General features: G+C 47.9%; 1 protein-coding gene across 2 annotated transcripts; it reads right to left on the bottom strand.

Annotated features, from left to right (window-relative positions):
* Positions 1–1,959: 1,959 nt before the first annotated feature.
* LOC132079955 (heat shock factor protein 3-like) lies at positions 1,960–17,489 on the bottom strand. 2 transcript variants are annotated; one of them, XM_059482869.1, is made up of 13 exons: positions 17,337–17,489; positions 16,106–16,214; positions 14,416–14,543; positions 11,471–11,595; positions 10,536–10,611; positions 9,804–9,865; positions 9,303–9,384; positions 8,892–9,025; positions 7,865–8,110; positions 6,570–6,675; positions 5,956–6,027; positions 5,039–5,105; positions 1,960–4,459 (listed from the first exon to the last, which is right to left on the bottom strand). In XM_059482869.1, exons 1-13 carry the CDS (start codon positions 17,472–17,474, stop codon positions 4,128–4,130), a joined length of 1,677 nt encoding a protein of 558 aa, XP_059338852.1. In that variant the 5' UTR covers positions 17,475–17,489; the 3' UTR covers positions 1,960–4,127. The 2 variants fall into 2 exon arrangements, with proteins under 2 accessions (XP_059338852.1, XP_059338853.1); XM_059482870.1 differs by having other exon boundaries at positions 5,962–6,027.
* Positions 17,490–17,992: the final 503 nt, after the last annotated feature.

Here is a 17,992-nt window from a genome sequence, read left to right as displayed (position 1 = left end):
ACAGTGGTTTGGCTGGGGTAGAATTAACTGTCCTCACAGTGGCTAATATGGGGTTATGTTTGCATTTGTGCTGAACATGAGGCTGACAATACAGAGATATTTTTGTTATTGCTGATCAGTGTTTACACAGAGCCAAGGCTTTTTCTGCTTTTTGTATGGCCACACTGGTGAGGGGGCTGGGGACACAGGGGAGATGGGGAGGGGACACAGCCAGGACAGGTGACCCCAACTGACCCTGCCACATGATAGCATTGAAAGCTGGGGGGAAGGAGGGGGGACACATGGAGTGATGCGTTTGTCTTCCCAAGCCACCATTACACGTGATGGGGCTCTGCTCTCCTGGAGGTGTCTGAACACCTGCCTGCCCTGGGAAGCAGTGAATGAATCCTTTGTTTTTCCTTGCTTGTGTGCCAGCTTTCACTTTCACTATTAATGTCTTTATCTCAACCCAGGTGTTTTCCAGCTTCTACCTTTCTAATTCTCTCCACAATCTCACTGATGGGAGAGTGAGTGAGTGGCTGTGTGGTGCTTGATTGCTGGCTGGGGTGAAAACACAACAGGAATGTATCACTAGCAGGATCTGGACCAACCAGGAAGCTGAAACTCAAAGTGTGTGACTAAAAAAGATGTGTAGGTATTTTTTCATGTATTTACATTTACCCTGTTGGTTGGGGGGAATAGCGGCAGGAAAAGTTTTATCCTTTATAAAATGCAGCACCAGGCACCTGACTGTGGCAGCAACCCCTGGCTTCTGCTTTGGGCATCTGTGATACCATGATGCTGCTTTTCAAAACAAGAATCTTGTTTTAGGAGACAGCAAAACATTCTGAGCATGGATGGATGAGGTGGCATCACACAGCCCAGGAGAGACAGAGCAAAATCAGTTTTTCTTGTATTCTGGAAAGCTGTTAGCAAGCACACAGGAGATAGGAGCTGATGGCAAGGCTCCCACAGTTGGTGTGGGCAGGGCTGGGTCAGGACAGCGCGAGAGTAGATCTGAAAGGAGCTTGCAAGAGGAACTTGGCACTTTGTCAGTCTGCACCCACCACGCCTGGGAGTGTTCTGTGGATCCCCAACAAGTGAACGATAAGGGAGAGCAATCTTTCCTCCCCAGACACAGAGATAAAGCCAAGGAGCCAGGCAGCAGCCACAGGCACTGATGTTGGACAAGGAAGGAAGCTGCTGCTGCAGCAGGGCCCTGCGGTCACAGTGACAAACTGGTGACACCTCAGGCTGCAGAGGGGCAGGGCCCCCACCCAGAATGGCACAGGGGCCTGGCCATGGCCCTCGGGCACAGCCTGGGCAGCAGCTGCACTGGGCTGCAGATTCAGCCAGCTTGTCACAGCAGAAGAGTCTGTCCACAGCTCCACATGGCAACTCCACGGCTGTGTCCTTGTCCCTATCCTGAAGAGCAGCATGTTCTGTATAAGATCCTTTTCCTTGGCAGTGGAAATGATCAACAGCTCCTTACTGCAAGGAAAATCCCACAAAAACTGTAATGCCAGTCACCCTGGGCAGAGTCTGCACAAGGGTGCCAGATCTGGGGTCTGCCTGATGCTACAGATGATCTGGGCTGTTCCATTTCCTTCCTTCCATTTCCATTCACTATCTCCAGTGAATATTTTAATCCATACCTTATGGAGCTGAGGGCCTTTCCTACTGGGGTCTGTGGTGAATAGGTGCAGGTGTGCCCTAAATCTGGTGTATTTTTCAGCACACATGGTATTTTGAGCTTTCACGTAAACTCTTTTGAAAAACCCAGTCCCAGGTGCTGTTCTCCCATGCTCTGGAAACAGGCACCAGGCTTTCCTCATCACCCTCATCCTGAACCAACAGCAGCTGTATCATGAGACCACGCCCCAGGAGCATGAAAGGTCTTAATTCTGAAGAAATCAGTAAACAGGTTTGAGAAACACTGGCACAAACAGGAACACAAAGAATGTACAAGAAACAGTAATCTTTTTGCAATTCTTGAGTTTAATTACTTCAGCATGTGGGTTTTTTTTGTTATTCAGTCTTCCCCTTTCCATTGCAATCTTTCTTAGGAAAGTTGCACAAATACTTTTCCCAGACCTGTACATGAACCAGACACATAGATTTACAAACTTTTTTTTTTCTTTTTGCAATTTTTGTAAGCCTTGGTTTCTCAGCTTCTTAAGAGAGAAAGTGTATTAAAAACCCATGATGCACTCAGACCCAATACCTGACAGTGAGCTGCGCTGAGGGGAGATGACTGAGACAGAGGAACAGGACACTAATCCATCACAGAAATTACAGTCCAACCAGTGCAGGGAGTCAGAGGCACAGATCAGCCTCCCAAAGAACTCTGCTGTCTGCACGGTGCTGTCAAACAGCACACCACAAAAGCCTGGTTTTCACTGATTCACTCTTGGCAAAACTCTGGCCTTTGGGAAGGAATTAACAAACCAAACCTGACCTGGGACAGATGCAATATGCTCACCTCCCCCTCTCCCTTCAGCTCATGAACACTTGAGACTATTCAGCCCTTGACCTCAACAAGTCAGTGAAAGAAAGACTGAAGGCTTGAATAAGACAAACTTGACAAAAGGCAATTCAAAAGATGGAAACGAGAAGGGTCACGAGGTAAGAACAGGTACAGAAGCACAGAAATAAAATCACACTGAAGGTGTTACACACTCAGGAGCAGGACCTTCCTCTGCAACTCAGATTTGACAGTGAAGCACAAATCCAATGAAGTTGGGCCAGCACAGGTAACATGCATTATCTAGCAGGCTTCAGAATATCTACCTTGGATTCTCAAATATAGAAGAGCTCAGCACTTATTAGATCAGGAATATTAGAGAGAAAAAAGCCTGCAGGTAGCCTGAATTCCTAAAACTGGAAAAAATTTAATGTAGTTGTGCTGGCAGGTGATATTATCCAAGGGGGTTTCTACCTGCATCCAGGCCTCTTGCAGCCCCAGCTGTCACCTCAGCACAGAGCAGGTTTGTGTGGGCTGGTGGAGCTGTGCCAGGCTTGGAACCAGCACACACCCTGCTGCTCCACTGACACTGGGGCTGGGCTCCACAGGGCAGCTGCTCAGAGAACTTGGGAAACAGTGCCAAAAGAAACTTTGGGGAATGACTTTTTGGTGAAGTAGAATAGTTTGTGTAAATCATTGTCAAAAGACTCAGATGCATCTGGTTGATTTGGCTTTAAGATTCCACGGGCAGAAACTGCAGTGTGAAACCTGAGTCCATACAGGGGCAGGGAACAAAAGCTGCTACCAGCAGAGACACCTTAATGTGAGTCAGTGCAAGGCACCCCAGGGCTCCCCTTCTCATTTCAGGGACAGCTGCTGGCCTTTGCTAAACATGAATCAGTCCTAGTGACTATCTCCAAGGACACACAACCTGTGAACTGGGGGCAGGTTACCCCGGAACTGCCATGCAATGTGCATGAGAAATCAGCACTACACGGGAGGGCAAGCACGTCCTACCACAACTCCTACAATCCAGGGCAATGGATGTGTGCTAGCATGTTAAAAAATAATACTCCACAGTTAAATGTCATTTTCCATAGGAAAAATGTTCCCTAAACCTAGGAGCAAATCTAGGAGTATGAAAGTAATCTAAGCAGATGCAAACAATCGTAGCCAGCAACTATCAAAAAAAGAAATCTCAAATTAAAAACAAAATTTAACAACAACTTAATTTCAAAAAGTAGGCAAGCCACCTATTGAAGCAGACTCTCCAAAGAGTAAAACCCAGGTTTAAAATATTACACACCACATTACTATCCAGCTAATAAAAACAAACACCACCCCCCAACAAAAAAACCCAGCCAAACTTTACAAACAGGATACAAACAGATTTCCTCTTGCAATAAGAATATTGGATAAAAAGTTATGGAATACACTGTGGTATGTTTACAGGGTTGTTGTTCTTCCCCTCTGTCTGGTGCCTTCACTCCACTAGCTCTTGTTGTTGTTGAGCTTGTGTTCAGTTCTCCCAGATGTGCTCCCTGCTTGCAGCAAGAGAACTCCCATTTGTCTGTGCAGAGCAGGGTCCCCAGGAGCAGGTGAGGACCCAGCTCACACTTTTTGCTGCTTCACTCCTTTGATGGTTATTCCATAGCACTAAGCTGGTTACAGATGTTCTATGAGTTCAAGAAATTTCTATCTCAGAGGCCTCATCTATGAAGTTAGCAACAGGACTGAGAAGCAGGAGTGGAAACAGTTTATACTCTCCATTCCCATCTTCTGGGAGGAGAGGTGCATCACCCATTCCCAGAGTGTCCAGAGGCTCGGCCTGGCTTGCTGGAGCTGCAAGTGGCACCACAGTTCCACTGGCTGATGGAGGCTGGAGAGCAGGTTTCTCCTCCAAGGGAGGCAGCAGAAAGTCTTTGGGATCCTCTGCCTTCCCTGCAGCTTCACCTGAAGGCAGCTCTTCAAATAAGGAAAGCAGAGGGTTGGCCCTGTACTGGATCAGCTGCATATCTGAGGGAAAAACAAACAGTTCAAAGTGTTTCACCACCTGAAGGCTCTTATTCAAGGCAAGGAAACCTGGGGAGGTTGCTTCAGACTTGGTGCACAACAGGAAAGCCCAAGCTGGGCTGGGACAAACCCCACACCCCATGGCTGTCAGAGTGAAGCCAATGCCCCTAAGCCTGGAAACATCAGTGCCTGAAGGCCACTCCAAGCCCTGACTCCCACAGCATGCAATGGCAGCACTGCAGGGGAAACCTGAGCAGCTCTGCCTCTGGGGGATCACAGCCTGTGCAGATGTTGCCACAAGGGCATTTGCAAATCTGCTCCTCACTGTGGCACTCGTGTCACGTTTCCATATGAAAAGGGACACAGGATGGGACCCAGGTTTTCAGTGTGAAAAACCTCAGGGCATAGGACGGGCCTTTAAAGAGTGAGGCATAACTTCAAGATCAGTGAAACAGCACACTCTTCACAAAAAGCTTAAGCCCAGACCAAAGGAGCTATTATAGGCTCCAACAATTCCATTTCAAGATACAGTTTGCAAAGAGACTGGAGCTGCCACAGAGCTCAGTGTCCCTTCCTGCCCACCTTTGCTTCCTGCTGTTTCCCTCTCACTTGCTCCCAGACCTTCAGTGCTCTCTGCCAAGTTTGCCATCTGAAACAAAGCAGACAGAGAGTTATGACAGAATGTTTAACAACAACAAAATGGAAGTCTTTACTGACTTTACTGGTGAACAGAATTAGATGTGAAAGGAGGAGGAAAGAGAGATGGAGCAACCAAGCAGTGATCCTGTCACTGCACACAAAAGCCTGCACACAGCAGCTCTCAGAAGGAGGCAGAGTGAAATACAAACTTAATTTACTAAACAAAACAAGTTTCTGACTAGCAAATATTTGTTCTACCTTCCAAACCAGAAGTTTTATTATAATGGGTCTTGTTGGGATAACAGTTAAACACGATTTCATCATGTAATTGAATTCTGCAGGCATTGCTTAAACACAGCTGCATTTTCTATCAGTTGTAGTCAAAGCTCTTCTGACTGGGAAATCCTAGTTTAAATATTATTTCAGGACTACAACAAAAATAACACTTGCAGGGCTATTTTTTTAGTAGTATGAATCAATTTTAGGAACTGCACCAAGAGAAGTAAGTTTGTGCTGAACTTCTGTGTATCTTCTGAAGAAATCCCACAGAGCTATGCTCAGAACAACTACAGTATATTGCATTACAGTTTTCATTTAGTACTTTTCTTTTAGTCTTTCTTCAGACAGGCATTCCAAGTGTATGACTGCACTAGGAATGTAGGACTGGAAATTATCATCTTGAGATCCCTCCTAAATTCCAACAAGCCAACATTGATAATTGAAAGCCTGGAGTCAGCTGGATGAGATGAACCAGCAGTGTCACCCTGTGCCACCAACCCTGTTCCCACCCTTGAGCTGCATCAAGCAAGGTTCAACTCCCAGCATCACATTTGTCTCCCCAGCACAGAAGTCAATCTTACTCTTACACTTTCAATACCAGGGGGAGTTTCCATCAAGTTCATATCCAGGGCTGGCAGCTCCGGATTAAATGTCTGAAAATAAAACCAGATCATATGTCAACCAATGAAGTTCTTGAAATAAAACTGCAGAGAACTCCTGAAAGCACTGCAGGACCCAGTGAGCTGCTCCTTCCACTGAAGCACAGGGACAGTGGCACCTCCATGGGCCTTCAGCTGGGAGCTTCAAGCTGTGGCAGTAAACTGAGGTCACAGGAGGAGAAAAGGTCACCCCATCTCCCAGTGATTCCAGGAGTACAGCTAAGTTTCACTCCATATCATTCAAATGGATCAAATACAAGGATGTATGTCAGGATGTGATGGTATGTGATTAGGCTTGAGAAGGGGAAATGAGGCAATTTTTTTCCTTTTTTCCCCTCCCTTCAGTTCTGTAGAACAGACCTGGAAAGACTCCCAGTATTACCTTGTACACTGTGAACACCTATAGATAATTCTATTTGTAACTATTTGCTTTTCAAGATGCTGCTGACTCTTACCCATTACAACATGAACTAAACTAGCAGCATTTCATGGCACAGCCTGAGCAGTATTTCTCAGAACAGTGGGAAGGCACTCACGTCGCTGAAGGCCTCGGCACTGAAGTTGTACTGCTTCCCCGACAGCATTGCCTGGAGCTCTTCAAGGCTGGCATCGATGCAGTTCAGAAAATCCTGAATTTCCTCTCTAAAAACACAGAATGACATAGCACTGTAAGGCACAGCTGGCAGGCAGAGCTTTCTCTTGCTCCACAGGGCAGGTTGGCTACAATCCAGAACAGCCAAATGGATGAAATCACATTCCCACATCACCTTTCACTCCCAGTTCTTTGAGGTACAGGTACAAGGGAAGGCTACCTGAATAGCAAGCACAGCTACAGCTACCAGGTCAAAAAGCAGCTCCTCCTTCCACACCTACTTCCTCCCTCATTTGAGTGCCTGCTGAATGTTCTCAGATCCCAGCATGTGCACCAGTATCTGTGTTTAAACAAAGGTCTGATGGCTTTGCCCTGGGACAATAAATGAAAAGCAAAGGGCTGGAAATATTCTGGGCCTGAAGGAACTCCACCTACTTTGAAACATCAGCTTGTTGCCAAACTGGACACGTTTCCAGGGACAGTGGGAAGGACATGAGGGACAGTGCAGAACCTGAGAGGCACTGCAGGCACAGCGCCCACACCGCATGTCTTGCTGTGCCATGAGGTGCTCCTGTACTGAATTCCCTGCATGAGGAATGGGCAGTTCCAAGGCACTGCCCCACATCCTGCAGTGCCAGGAGGGAAGGTACAGCAGGGCCTTCAGACAAGAGCGCTGGGACATCACCCCAGACCCTCCTACCTGCTGCAGACCACAGCAGAAGAACTGCAGGAGCAAGGGTTAAAACTCTGTCCTTGGTACAGCTCCCTGCAGCCAGAGAGGGGCAGGAACCCACAGCCTGCACCCCTGATCTGTGTGGTCTGACAGGGCACATGGGAAACAGCTTTGTACAAATGAGGGGCAGAGGAGGAAAGGTACAGTGAGATGACCACCAGGACAATCCACCACCAGGAGCAAAGTGCCCACAATGCCAGCCTGAGATCAGTGCCCTGCACCTGCTGCTTGGCAGCACCTGGCAGTGACAGCAGCGGGCTGACGGGACACACTGACATGCACCGGCAGTCAGGCGCACGTGTCACCATGAAGGTGACAAAGACACTGGCCCTTTCTCAATGTGTGATGCCAACACTTGGCTTTTTCAAAGGTGTAGAGAATTCACTTTGTCAGTGACAATTCAAAAGCTAATTCCTTGTGTTGTGCCAAACAGCACACCCTCCAGAACTCTAACAGCATCCCACGAGGTGACAACAGCGTAACACCTTTCAGAAACAAGTTCATACCTGTCCAGCAAAGGATCATTTTGGTTTCCAGAGCTGCTCTCATTCAAGATGGAGTCAATTACTGACACAGGGTCCTCTGGAGCAGTTGGCTGTGCAGTGTGGAGCTCCACAGCAGCCGTGCCTATTTCACTGGGTTTGCTGACATCGTTTACAGGAATTGATGGGACAGGTTCTGCACAACTTAACTCACTTGGCTGTGATACTTGACAAAGAGGTAAGCCAGGATCTAGAGCTGCCTGTGGCTCTCTAAAATGTGACCCAAACAGAAACAACACAGAGGAGAATGTATCAACTGCATTACTATTCATTTCAGGTTTACTATCTCAAATCTAAGTAAGATTAGGCCAGTCAAGGATTCAAGTAACAAACTGGTTTTTAGAAAAAGCAGCAAAGTGGCAGATGAAGAATCTCTTACTACAGCTTATACAGAGACCATGTATAGAGCAAAATATCTCTTTTTCCCAAGTCAAAAGCAGCAATATAGTATATAGGAATTAGGCAGGAGGGAAACTCCTAACAGACAGACTCTAGAAAGAAAAAGATTACAAATCAGATTCCATATTTTACTCTGGGCATTAACAACTAAACAGTTTTCAGTAAAATCTCTTGCCTTCCCTAGGATATGATTAGTGAGAGCAGTATTGAAACTGGAGTTAAAACTGTACATCTTGATTTGTTAGCAATCTATATACATTTTCGATTATTAGAAACCTATATAAGCATTCAGGTCCCTGTTCAGTTGAAAAGTCAAGTATGTGTTCATTTGTTGAATAGACAGAAAAGCCTCAGCAAATTAAACCTGCAATGCCATCAGCCTGACAGGCCTCCAGGGACTCCTGAAGAGACATGAGCTCTGACAATGACCAATGCTACATGCTGCAGAAGAAAAGCCTACAACAGGCCTGTCTTGCACAAATGGACATTCAGAGAGCCATTCTGTTCCCCAGAACCCAGATGGATCATCAACATTAACAGAACTACCCAGTTATCAACCCAAGCATAAATACTTTATATATTTTGGACATACCTGGCTCTGCCACTTGTGTGTGCCACAGCAAGGAGGCCATTGGTGGCATTTTCCAGGGTGTCAGTGATATCTCGGATTATCAGACCTGTACCATTTCCATCCTCTTCAGCTGCACTATGTTCAGAAAAAGCCATCTGCAGACACAGCACAGAACGAGTAAACCACATGCTCTGACCTTTTCTCATACTGAAGCCCCATTCTCCTTGCAGCTTCTCTTTCCTGTTCACATTTTATCTGTGACCAGTTGCACTGATTTGCACAATTTTACAGCCAGAGCGTTGCTCTAAAGCTGCCCATTACAAAGGGAGAGCATTTGATTACCAAGTTAGGATATTTGTAGCTATGAGGAAGACTGATATCACTGTGTTTCATCCTGTCCAACCCACTGCCTGTGTCCCTGGGGAGACTTACAGCTTGGCCACTCTCCACAGGGATGCGCACATACTGACGGCTGTACTTGGAGGGTGAAGCACCCGCAGCATCCGTGAGAGACCTGAGACAGAGCAGAGCTTTAGTTCATCCTGCCTGCCACAGCAAGAGCTGCAGCACTGCCAAGGACAGGCAGCAATGGCTGTCACTCCTGCCTCCCAAGCAGCCTGGCTTTTGGGATTGTGTGTTGGGCAGGGTACTGCAGGCAGCCTGTCCTACACACACTGTGGTTGGGAAGAAGTCAGTCACATGTGCACATTTTGTGATTTATCATTTCTGATAACTGCGCCCTTTGGAATTGAAAATGTACAGAATATTCCCTTCCCACCTCTTTTAGTGATAATTATATTGTGCTTGACTGAACTTCCATCAGCTTTCTCAAGTTTGAATATAAAAGTGATAAAAATACCTGTCACACAATAGAAGCTGATTTATCCCTACAATTCACATCTGGCACTGGTCTGGGACCTATCAAGTAATTACCTTTTTCTTTTGACCCCAACAATATAATTTCCTCGCATCAAACTTAGTATAAATTGAAGAATCTAAAAGGAAAGACAAAAGAAAACCAAAACCAAATGGTCAGCATAGCAATCCTAATAATTAATTATTAATTCAGATTTTACTATAAAATGATTTAGTTACATGACAGAAATGAACAGATATTTTAAAAAAACATTTGCAATTATATTTTAAAGAAGAAAGCAAGAGTTACAAACTGCATAGAAAAATTAGCTCACTTTGCACAGTTGGCTTTTTTTTTTTTTTGAAATGCAATATAGCAGCACAAGTCACTAGAGGATTCCAGACCAGAAACAGCTGAGGAATAAACCAGAGAAAATTTTTTCCAGCGTGCAAACTCCTACAGTTTCTGCGTTCCAAGTTCACTTCTCAAGTGGTCTAAGTGTATCCTGGTCCAAGATCTTTCACAGACTCCATTCCATGTGCCTGCAATCTCTCAAGTTCTGGGCTCCTGTTACCATGCACTGTCTCCACACACTGACATCCTACTATGACTTTTCCTTAGTGCTTTGCTCGTGGTTCTTTACTGTGCTACTTCTGGGACACTCAGGAACTGTGACCATTTTCTTTATGCTGTATTAATACAGCCTGTTCAGCTCTGTGTCATTTGTCATTCTACATAAGCAAAGAATGCCATGAAGTATCACAGAGGCAGGAATAAGGATGGTAGCACTGAAGATGCTGCAATGGTACCTTAGACAGCAGCTTCTGTTGTTGACTGTGCTTCTGCCTTAGAACTGCCACTTCTTTCCACAGGGCCTTATTTTCTCTGCAATGCAGAATAAATCAGAAGACAGAGGATGAACAGAGTTTACTTTATATGCTCTAGTTTTACAGCTTTTAAACTTTTAGAGTACCTTGCAGAACCAATGGCAACATTCCCTCTGTGGATAACTAACCCTCAGTTAATTCGATCCACTAACAAACTCTGGGTTAACTTAACTCCATTTTCCATCAGCAGCATGAAACACTCACTTAAAAAGACACCCTCATCCTCTGCTGCTCCACCAATAATCTTGATCTGAGGTATTCCTTCAAAGCTTCAAAGCTGTTGAATAAGGACTTTGTGTTACACTCAGCCTGTTTCCAAACACTGATAGCCTTGGGACAGATCTAAAGGTGGTGTTCAAAGGGCTTGGCTATTTTTTTTTTAAGGAACAGAGAGAGAGAAAGGTATCTCCTGGACTCTGGTTGATATCTGCTGGCAAAGCAATGACCTGAATGAATTATCAGTGCCTATATGAAGGGGATCTGAGAGAACAGAGACAAGGATGTGCAAAGTCCACTTCCAGTTGGAAAGAAAACAAAACACCAATTGTCCCTCACTGCATCCAACCCTGTTTGTATTCAAAAAATGAAATGCTTTTATGGACCCAAAAACTACTACAGGTGCTGGCAACCAGAGTGAGATCTCAAGGCAGCCAACGAACACCCAGTCTAAATCTCCAGTCTGTAACTGAAGTACAAAACCAAACAAGATTCAGAATGTTGTGTGGGGTGGAATGGGCACTCTTAGGAAAAAATATGGCTTCACCTGTTTCCAGTTCAAATGAAACCCGTATTTAGCCAATCTCCATCAGATAAAAGCAACACTCAATGCATAAGCACCCCAAAACAGCCGAGTCTACCTCTTCATGTTAGCCAGCCTGACATCCATGTTGTTCTGCTGCTCTCTCATCTCCTGCACCTCAGACAGGACTTTGTGCAAATCTTCTGTGCAGACCTTGAGATCCTCAGTTCTCACTGCAGACACCTGGAATAGGTACACACACTTTACTACAAACAGTGCATGCTCCTTGGTGCAGGGAGAGTGCAGCCAGTCTGCAGGGCAGGACCAGGCCCCATTACAAGATCAGGTAAGGCTGCAATTCTTACATGGCACAAAACACCACAACTGCTACAGGTGACCATCCTTAGGACAGGCTGCACTGTATGAACAAAACAAGATGCCAATGAAAACATGAGATTAGCACTTTGTACCTGGAGAGAGTAGATTCCTGACTGTAATTCACAATAAAAACCACTGACTGTAAAGGGCATTCCCTGGGGGTTCCCTGCCAGGCCTGGTGACAGTTTGCCCTCTAGTGTCACAGAGCGAACACCAGCCAAAAAAACCCCACAGCTGACAGTGGAAGAACAAGATGATCATATTCCTTCTAGGTGTGGGTGAATCTGCCAGCAAAGGAGTAACAAATTTCCAGGAAGTTACCAGGAGATAAAGGTGTCTAGTTAGATGCATTCTACTCAATCTGAAAATTTATCCCACACCAGGTGAATTGCAGAGCCCCCTACTGGTGTTTCCTCTGCTACCTCTCTACTCAGTGACATTCCAAAGTTATGGAGACTTGGCTGCAGCAGGAAGAGTCCAAACCATCCTTCTGCTCACAGCACAATCTGTGAATGCTGCTGCTTCAAACGATGGTGGAATAGCCATCAGAGAGCAAAATGTTCACCATCCCCTTCCTGCACTTCTAAATTAAACATTTTCCAGTTCCTTCACCACCTCTCTCTGCAGCAGAAGCATTGTTGGCTGCAGCACAATTCAGGACTTGGAAAAAGACAGGTCTATAGTGCATCACATGCATATGTCTGAGTGACACATCCAGGTTTTGTGGGCATAATTTTGAACATCATTTTGCCAAATACTGACTATAATTGAGCCACATGGAGTAGTACCAGGTGTCCCTCCCAACCTACAGCCTGCTGGGAGTTTTCTTGTTACTCTGCTAAATTCCAAGGAGGATGTGAAAGCATCTCAGGTGGATTCCATGGGGGAGGTGAAAACACCAATGTGGTATTGGCCTGCTGAGGTGTGAGGTAACTCCTGTGCAGGCTGGCTCACACATCTTGTCTTCCAAAGGGGAGTGGAATGGTCAGAAATGAACCAATGGTGTTATAAACCAACATCCCATCCCTCTGTGCTGGAACAGAACACAGCTATTGTGCAATCACTTCTCAGACATGACTAATTACTTTCTTGACACAATCCCATGGTGCAAAGGATGGACTGAAGGGTCTGACAGTTCTCCTCCCTGTCTGCAGTCTAGATGCTCTGCTGTTTGCTGCAGTTAATAAATTATGCTAATGTACACGGGGTGCATCCCAAATGGAATTCAATGCTGTCTGATTTCTCTTCACATCACCCCTCAGTGGGAAGACAATGAATATTTGTAGGAACTGGATAGAAATTCCAAATGCAGCCAGCTGGCCTCCAAAAAAATTTGGCCAGTATAAATTTTGCCCAAGCACAAGGAACTGCTCTTCACAGTCCCTAACTGGCTAATCAGGGTGTCCAGTCCTTGGGTGCTGAGGCACTGGCACAGGCTGCCCAGGGAAATTTGGCAGTCCCATTCCCATCCCTGCCTGGATGGGGCTTGGAGCACCCTGGTGTAGTGAGAGCTGTCCCAGCCCATGGCAGTGGGTGGAACAAAATGAGCTCTAAGGTGCCAACCCAAACCAGTCTGGTATTCTGTGAACACACACAGGGTGTCTGCACACCAGCAGAGCTAAAAGTGGAAGGGAGGAAGTAAAGCAAGTCCTGCATTCAAACCTGCATTCCAGACAGAGGCTTGAAATACAGTCTAGAGTCAATACTGGAATATGGCCCCATTCCAGGCAGTAGAAGAGCAAGGAAATTAATGACTGCTTTACCAAAAAAATCACTAACATTTTTTGTGCAACAAAGAATATCTCTCACCAACCTATTCAACACTTCACACGAATATCCTTGGCACTGAGCAGAGCTTTTGTCTTTCCATCTAGAACACTCCACCCAGCGCACCGCCCCTGGGGCACATGGTGCCACACCTGACGTCAGGGTGCACCTGCCCTGCCAGGCGTGCAGGCTGGGACACGCTGGGCACACAGCAGGGGGGGACAGGCCCCAGGCAGTGCCACTGCATCGATCCTGGCTCCCAGCAGGGGCAGCTCAGTGAGGAATCAATCCAAACATCATTGTGCCTCTCCAGCCTATGCTGGGCTTTTATTGCCCTGGGCAATGCAGCCACACCTGACAACAGCCTAAAGAAAAGATCCTGCTGTTCAAATGTCAACGTGATGTATCATGATACTCTCTTCCTCAGGATATTATGGGCTGTAATGTGCCAATAGAGGATAAATATCTGTGCAGAAACAGGTCACACAAGGCCTGAACAGACAAAAAAAAAGCAGAAAGTGCTCATAAGGATGTAGCTTAGTGGCAACACAGTTTTGGAGGAGCAATATAATTTAAGCAAACTCATCTAAATGAACTGGTTACTGATATCTCTGCTAATTTTTAATGAGTGCCAAAAGGGAATGTATTTTTTTTTTCTTATTTTACTTTGTGCCTTTCTTGGATCTGGAGATGCTGACAGAACTGCAGACCATGGTCCTACCCCAGTTCAGAACCAAGAGCAGGGCAGGTTTTGTCTAAGCACTGGCACAAGGAGGCCCAGCCAAGCACTGGCCTGGCACGGTGAGGGAGCTACCTTGGCTCCCATGGTATTTGCTGGCTGTGTTTGGAACACCCATACAAACTCCTGATAAGCCACTTTTTGTTACCAAGTGAAGTAAACACGTGCTTAGACTGTACCTTGCGCTTGATGTTCTCCAGTAAATGTGCCTTCCCTTGCTTGAAGAAAGGGTGCTGGAACTCAATGACTGAGCTTTTCTCTGCTGTAATGATACCATTCTCCAGAGCAATCACCTTCCTGAAACCATCTGTGGAGAGGAAATCAACAAAGCCATTTCTTGCAGTTGAAAGCTGACTTGGAATACATACAGCTTAAGAAAGTCCAATGCTACCAAAACACCCACTGCACTACAGTTACTGGGGGCAGAAACTATGAAAAACAGCCAAGGTAGCCTTCCTGGTGCTCAATGCCAATGATTTCACTGCTCTGATTTTCCCAGCTAGAGGATATGTCCACTGCCTGCCCCTGGCAGGCTGCACAGCAGAGGCCAGCCATGAGCAAACCATCACAGCCACGTAAAAGCCTTCACAACAGTTAGTTAGAAATTAGATTTACTTTGACATCTTCAATAGAATCATGTCCCAGTGGATGCAGAGGAGTGGTACACTTTCCCTTTTATCCCTGACAACCACAGTCTACAGAATAAAGGAAGGCAGAGAAGTTAATTCCTTGCCTGCCCATGCAAACACCTGCAGCAGAGCAGCTTCTACATGCTAGACTGCCTGCACAAAGTAAGGCATTGCCAGTTCTATTTCCATCACTGCTCAAACACCACAGGGTAGAGATGCATGATTCAGCTGACAGACCAATCCACGTCTCTCCTCAGTCAAGGTTTTAACACAATTAATGCACTCCAACTATTATTAGAAAGCCAGGATAGATCCAGCAGGAAAAGCAGGCTGCCACTACATTCTACAGCTACATAGGAATATTTACTTTTTTTCATTTATCCTGGCTACAAGGGAAGAGGTGATTGTTTCTTTGGATTATCCTGTCACTCAAGTGATGGATCTCACAAATACAAGCACAGGACAGGAACAGAAATATCTACCCTCTGCCCAGAGACTAAACAGATGTGCTACAGGTTACAAAACTTACACAGGCATCAGCTAGAGAGATCAGGCAAACCTTCTGGGCAAGGACAGAGAGCTCCTCCCTCTCAGTCTGAAATTCTAACTAAGGCAGCACCTCCCATGCTGTTTGTGCCTCCACCGGTTCCAGAAGCTTCTGCAGTTACTCCTGTTGGTTGCTGCAGCCCTGCATGCTGCACTGTGCCCTTGAGCCACCCTCACTGCACCTCTCTGCCTGGCCACACTGCACATGTGCTGTGCAATGCTGCCACACGATGCTCTCAAGTTGAGCAGAGAAAACATAATGAGAAATGTAGTGCAGGACTGATCTGGTTCCCACACAGCAGAGCAGACAACAGCAGTGGCAGCCCCAAAATCCAGGCAATTATTTTTTTCACATTCTAGATGTAAGGGTGCACACACAACCTCTTCTCCCTGGGTACACACCTATTTGCTGCAAGAGCAATGCTGGAGCTCAGGGAACCTCACACTATCTCTAGGCACCAGCACATGTTCTTGCAGCTGATACTCTAAAGAACTTGGAGCTAAAACACAAAACCCCAACACTAAACCACGCTCTACCATCAATCTTTTCTTCTGTAAAGCAAACTGAAGTCCAGGGCTTGGGTTTTTAGGGATGAAAAACTTGCCAAGTCCATTTGCTTGTTTAAAGAAATGCAAACCAAAGCCCAGTAGCCATGAACTTGGCAGAGGGAATGCAGAGGAAGCTGATGCTTACACATGTTGAGCTGCCGTATGAAGCTGGAGATATTGTTGTGTTTGAAGTACTTGGGGAGCAGCTCCTTGGCAAATCTCTGCTCATCCAGAATGCAGAAATTCTCGCCATTCTAGGAAACAAGCAGAAGCAACAGTGAATGAATAGCACAGCTTTTCTAAGGTGTTGCTCTTAAGTGAAGATCATAAATCAGCAAAGACTGTTTTGACAGCAGAGAAAAGCAAAAGACTTCACCAAGTGAACAGTCTGTGGGAACACTTGGGGCTGGACTAAAAAGTGTGAGTTCAAAAACACAATTACATAGAACACTTCTATTGAACAGGCAATTCTCTTAAAGCCCTGACACACTGATCTTAATCCAAAGCAAAATTTTTCTAAAAACTCACTCCCTTTGTCCCAAATAAACATAAGCATTGCACAAGCCCAATGGAATTCATGCCACTAAAGAGATTGCATCTCCTTTCATCAGCCTGCCCAGCTCCTGACAAGATTCTTCCATTGTATGTGCTATGTCATCACTAAAAATAACCACGTAACGTTGCTCAGTTACCGAAAGTTCAGACAACACAACCCAGCGGTGACCAGGGGTAAGTGTGACACCAGCAGTGCCAGATTTTTAATATGCCCAAGACCAAACTTCCTGGAAACAGGAAGAGCTTTTTGCATCACTTTTATATTGTTCATGAAGAGAACAAAAATACTGCGTTTCTTTTCATCTTTGTCTTTGTAAAGGGCAAACGGCTGGGAAAAAAATGGAGAAAACCCCTACGGATTTACAAATGACAGGGAACAAAACTAAACACAGTGCGCGTCTGGGTGCCTGGTCAGCGTGTCCGTGCCCTGTGCCCGCGGGGCACATCCGTCCCCGCTCCGGAAGGAAAGCGGGCAGTTAATGGCTCCTGACGGCGTCCTTGCCCCGCTCGGAGCGCTGAGCGGGGATTCGGGGCCGTCCCCGGGGATGTCCCACTGCGCCGGCCCCGCCGCCACCGCGGCCCGCACGTTGCCGGGGGGGCCGGGCAACGGGGGAGGGCCCGGTCACGGCCCCGCGCACGCCGGGCCGCCCGCACCCCCGCGAGGAGGGCGGGGAGGCGGGCTGGGCACGCTCCGGGCAGCCGGGGTCTCTCCGCCGCCGCCGCCGCCGCCCGCCGGGCTCCGCAGCCCCGGCCCGGCGCCCCCACCACCCTCGAGTCCTTCGCGCGGGCCTCCCCGGACCGGGCCCGAGCGGCCGCCTCACCCTGCTCCAGCAGATGACGTCGTCGCTGTCCGGATCCTCCAGCAAGGCCCAGAGCTTGGCCAGGAAGCCGGGCACGGCGCCGGGCCCGGGCGCGCCGGGGGCGGCGGGGCCGCGGGGCAGCGCGGGCGCCTCCCGCATCCTCGGACCGCGACGGGCCGCGCCAGCGGGGACGGGCCGCGCGCCGCCGCGCGACGCACCGGGGGGCGGGGCCGGCTCGCGGAGCAGCCGCTGATTGGCGGGAGCTGCCAAACCCCGCCCCTCGCCCCGGCGGCCGCGAGCGTGACTCTTGTTGTGCTCCCGGGGGAGCGCGCGGCTGCGTGACGTCACCGCAGGCATTTAAAGGGGCCGCAGCCACCGCCGCCCCCCCGGGAAGTCCCCGGGGAGCGCTCGCCCGGTGCCGCCGCCGGTCCTGCCCAGCAGGTGGGTGCTGCTGGCCGCGGCTCCGCCCGCGCTCCTGCCCGACTTCCCGGGGCTCCCCGCAACGGGAGCGAGCCCTGGGCAGGGCGGGGCGGGGCAGGCAGGTGCACGCCGCGGATCGGGCTCCGCGTGCGCGGCCGGGGCGCGGCCCGGCCCGGCAGAGGCGCTCCCGCAGGTGCGGGGCGGAGCAGCCCGGCCCGCCCTGTGGGCGGGAGCGGGCGCGGTCGGCGCTGCGGGGC

This window comes from Ammospiza nelsoni, chromosome 15, assembly GCF_027579445.1.
Source record: "Ammospiza nelsoni isolate bAmmNel1 chromosome 15, bAmmNel1.pri, whole genome shotgun sequence".
Classification (NCBI taxonomy): Eukaryota; Metazoa; Chordata; class Aves; order Passeriformes; family Passerellidae; genus Ammospiza; species Ammospiza nelsoni.
Note: the sequence above shows the minus strand (reverse complement) of the source record. Positions and strands in the feature narration are given on the sequence as shown.

Excerpts from the sequence above, each read along its gene's own strand:
- LOC132079955 (XM_059482869.1), bottom strand. The coding sequence starts at position 17,474 with ATGCGGGAGGCGCCCGCGCTGCCCCGCGGCCCCGCCGCCCCCGGCGCG. Across the intron at positions 11,596-14,415 it reads TGGAGAACATCAAGCGCAAG|GTGTCTGCAGTGAGAACTGA; the intron begins GTACAGTCTAAG and ends TACCTATTCCAG. Across the intron at positions 9,026-9,302 it reads CTGTGGAGAGTGGCCAAGCT|ATGGCTTTTTCTGAACATAG; the intron begins GTAAGTCTCCCC and ends CTGTGTCTGCAG.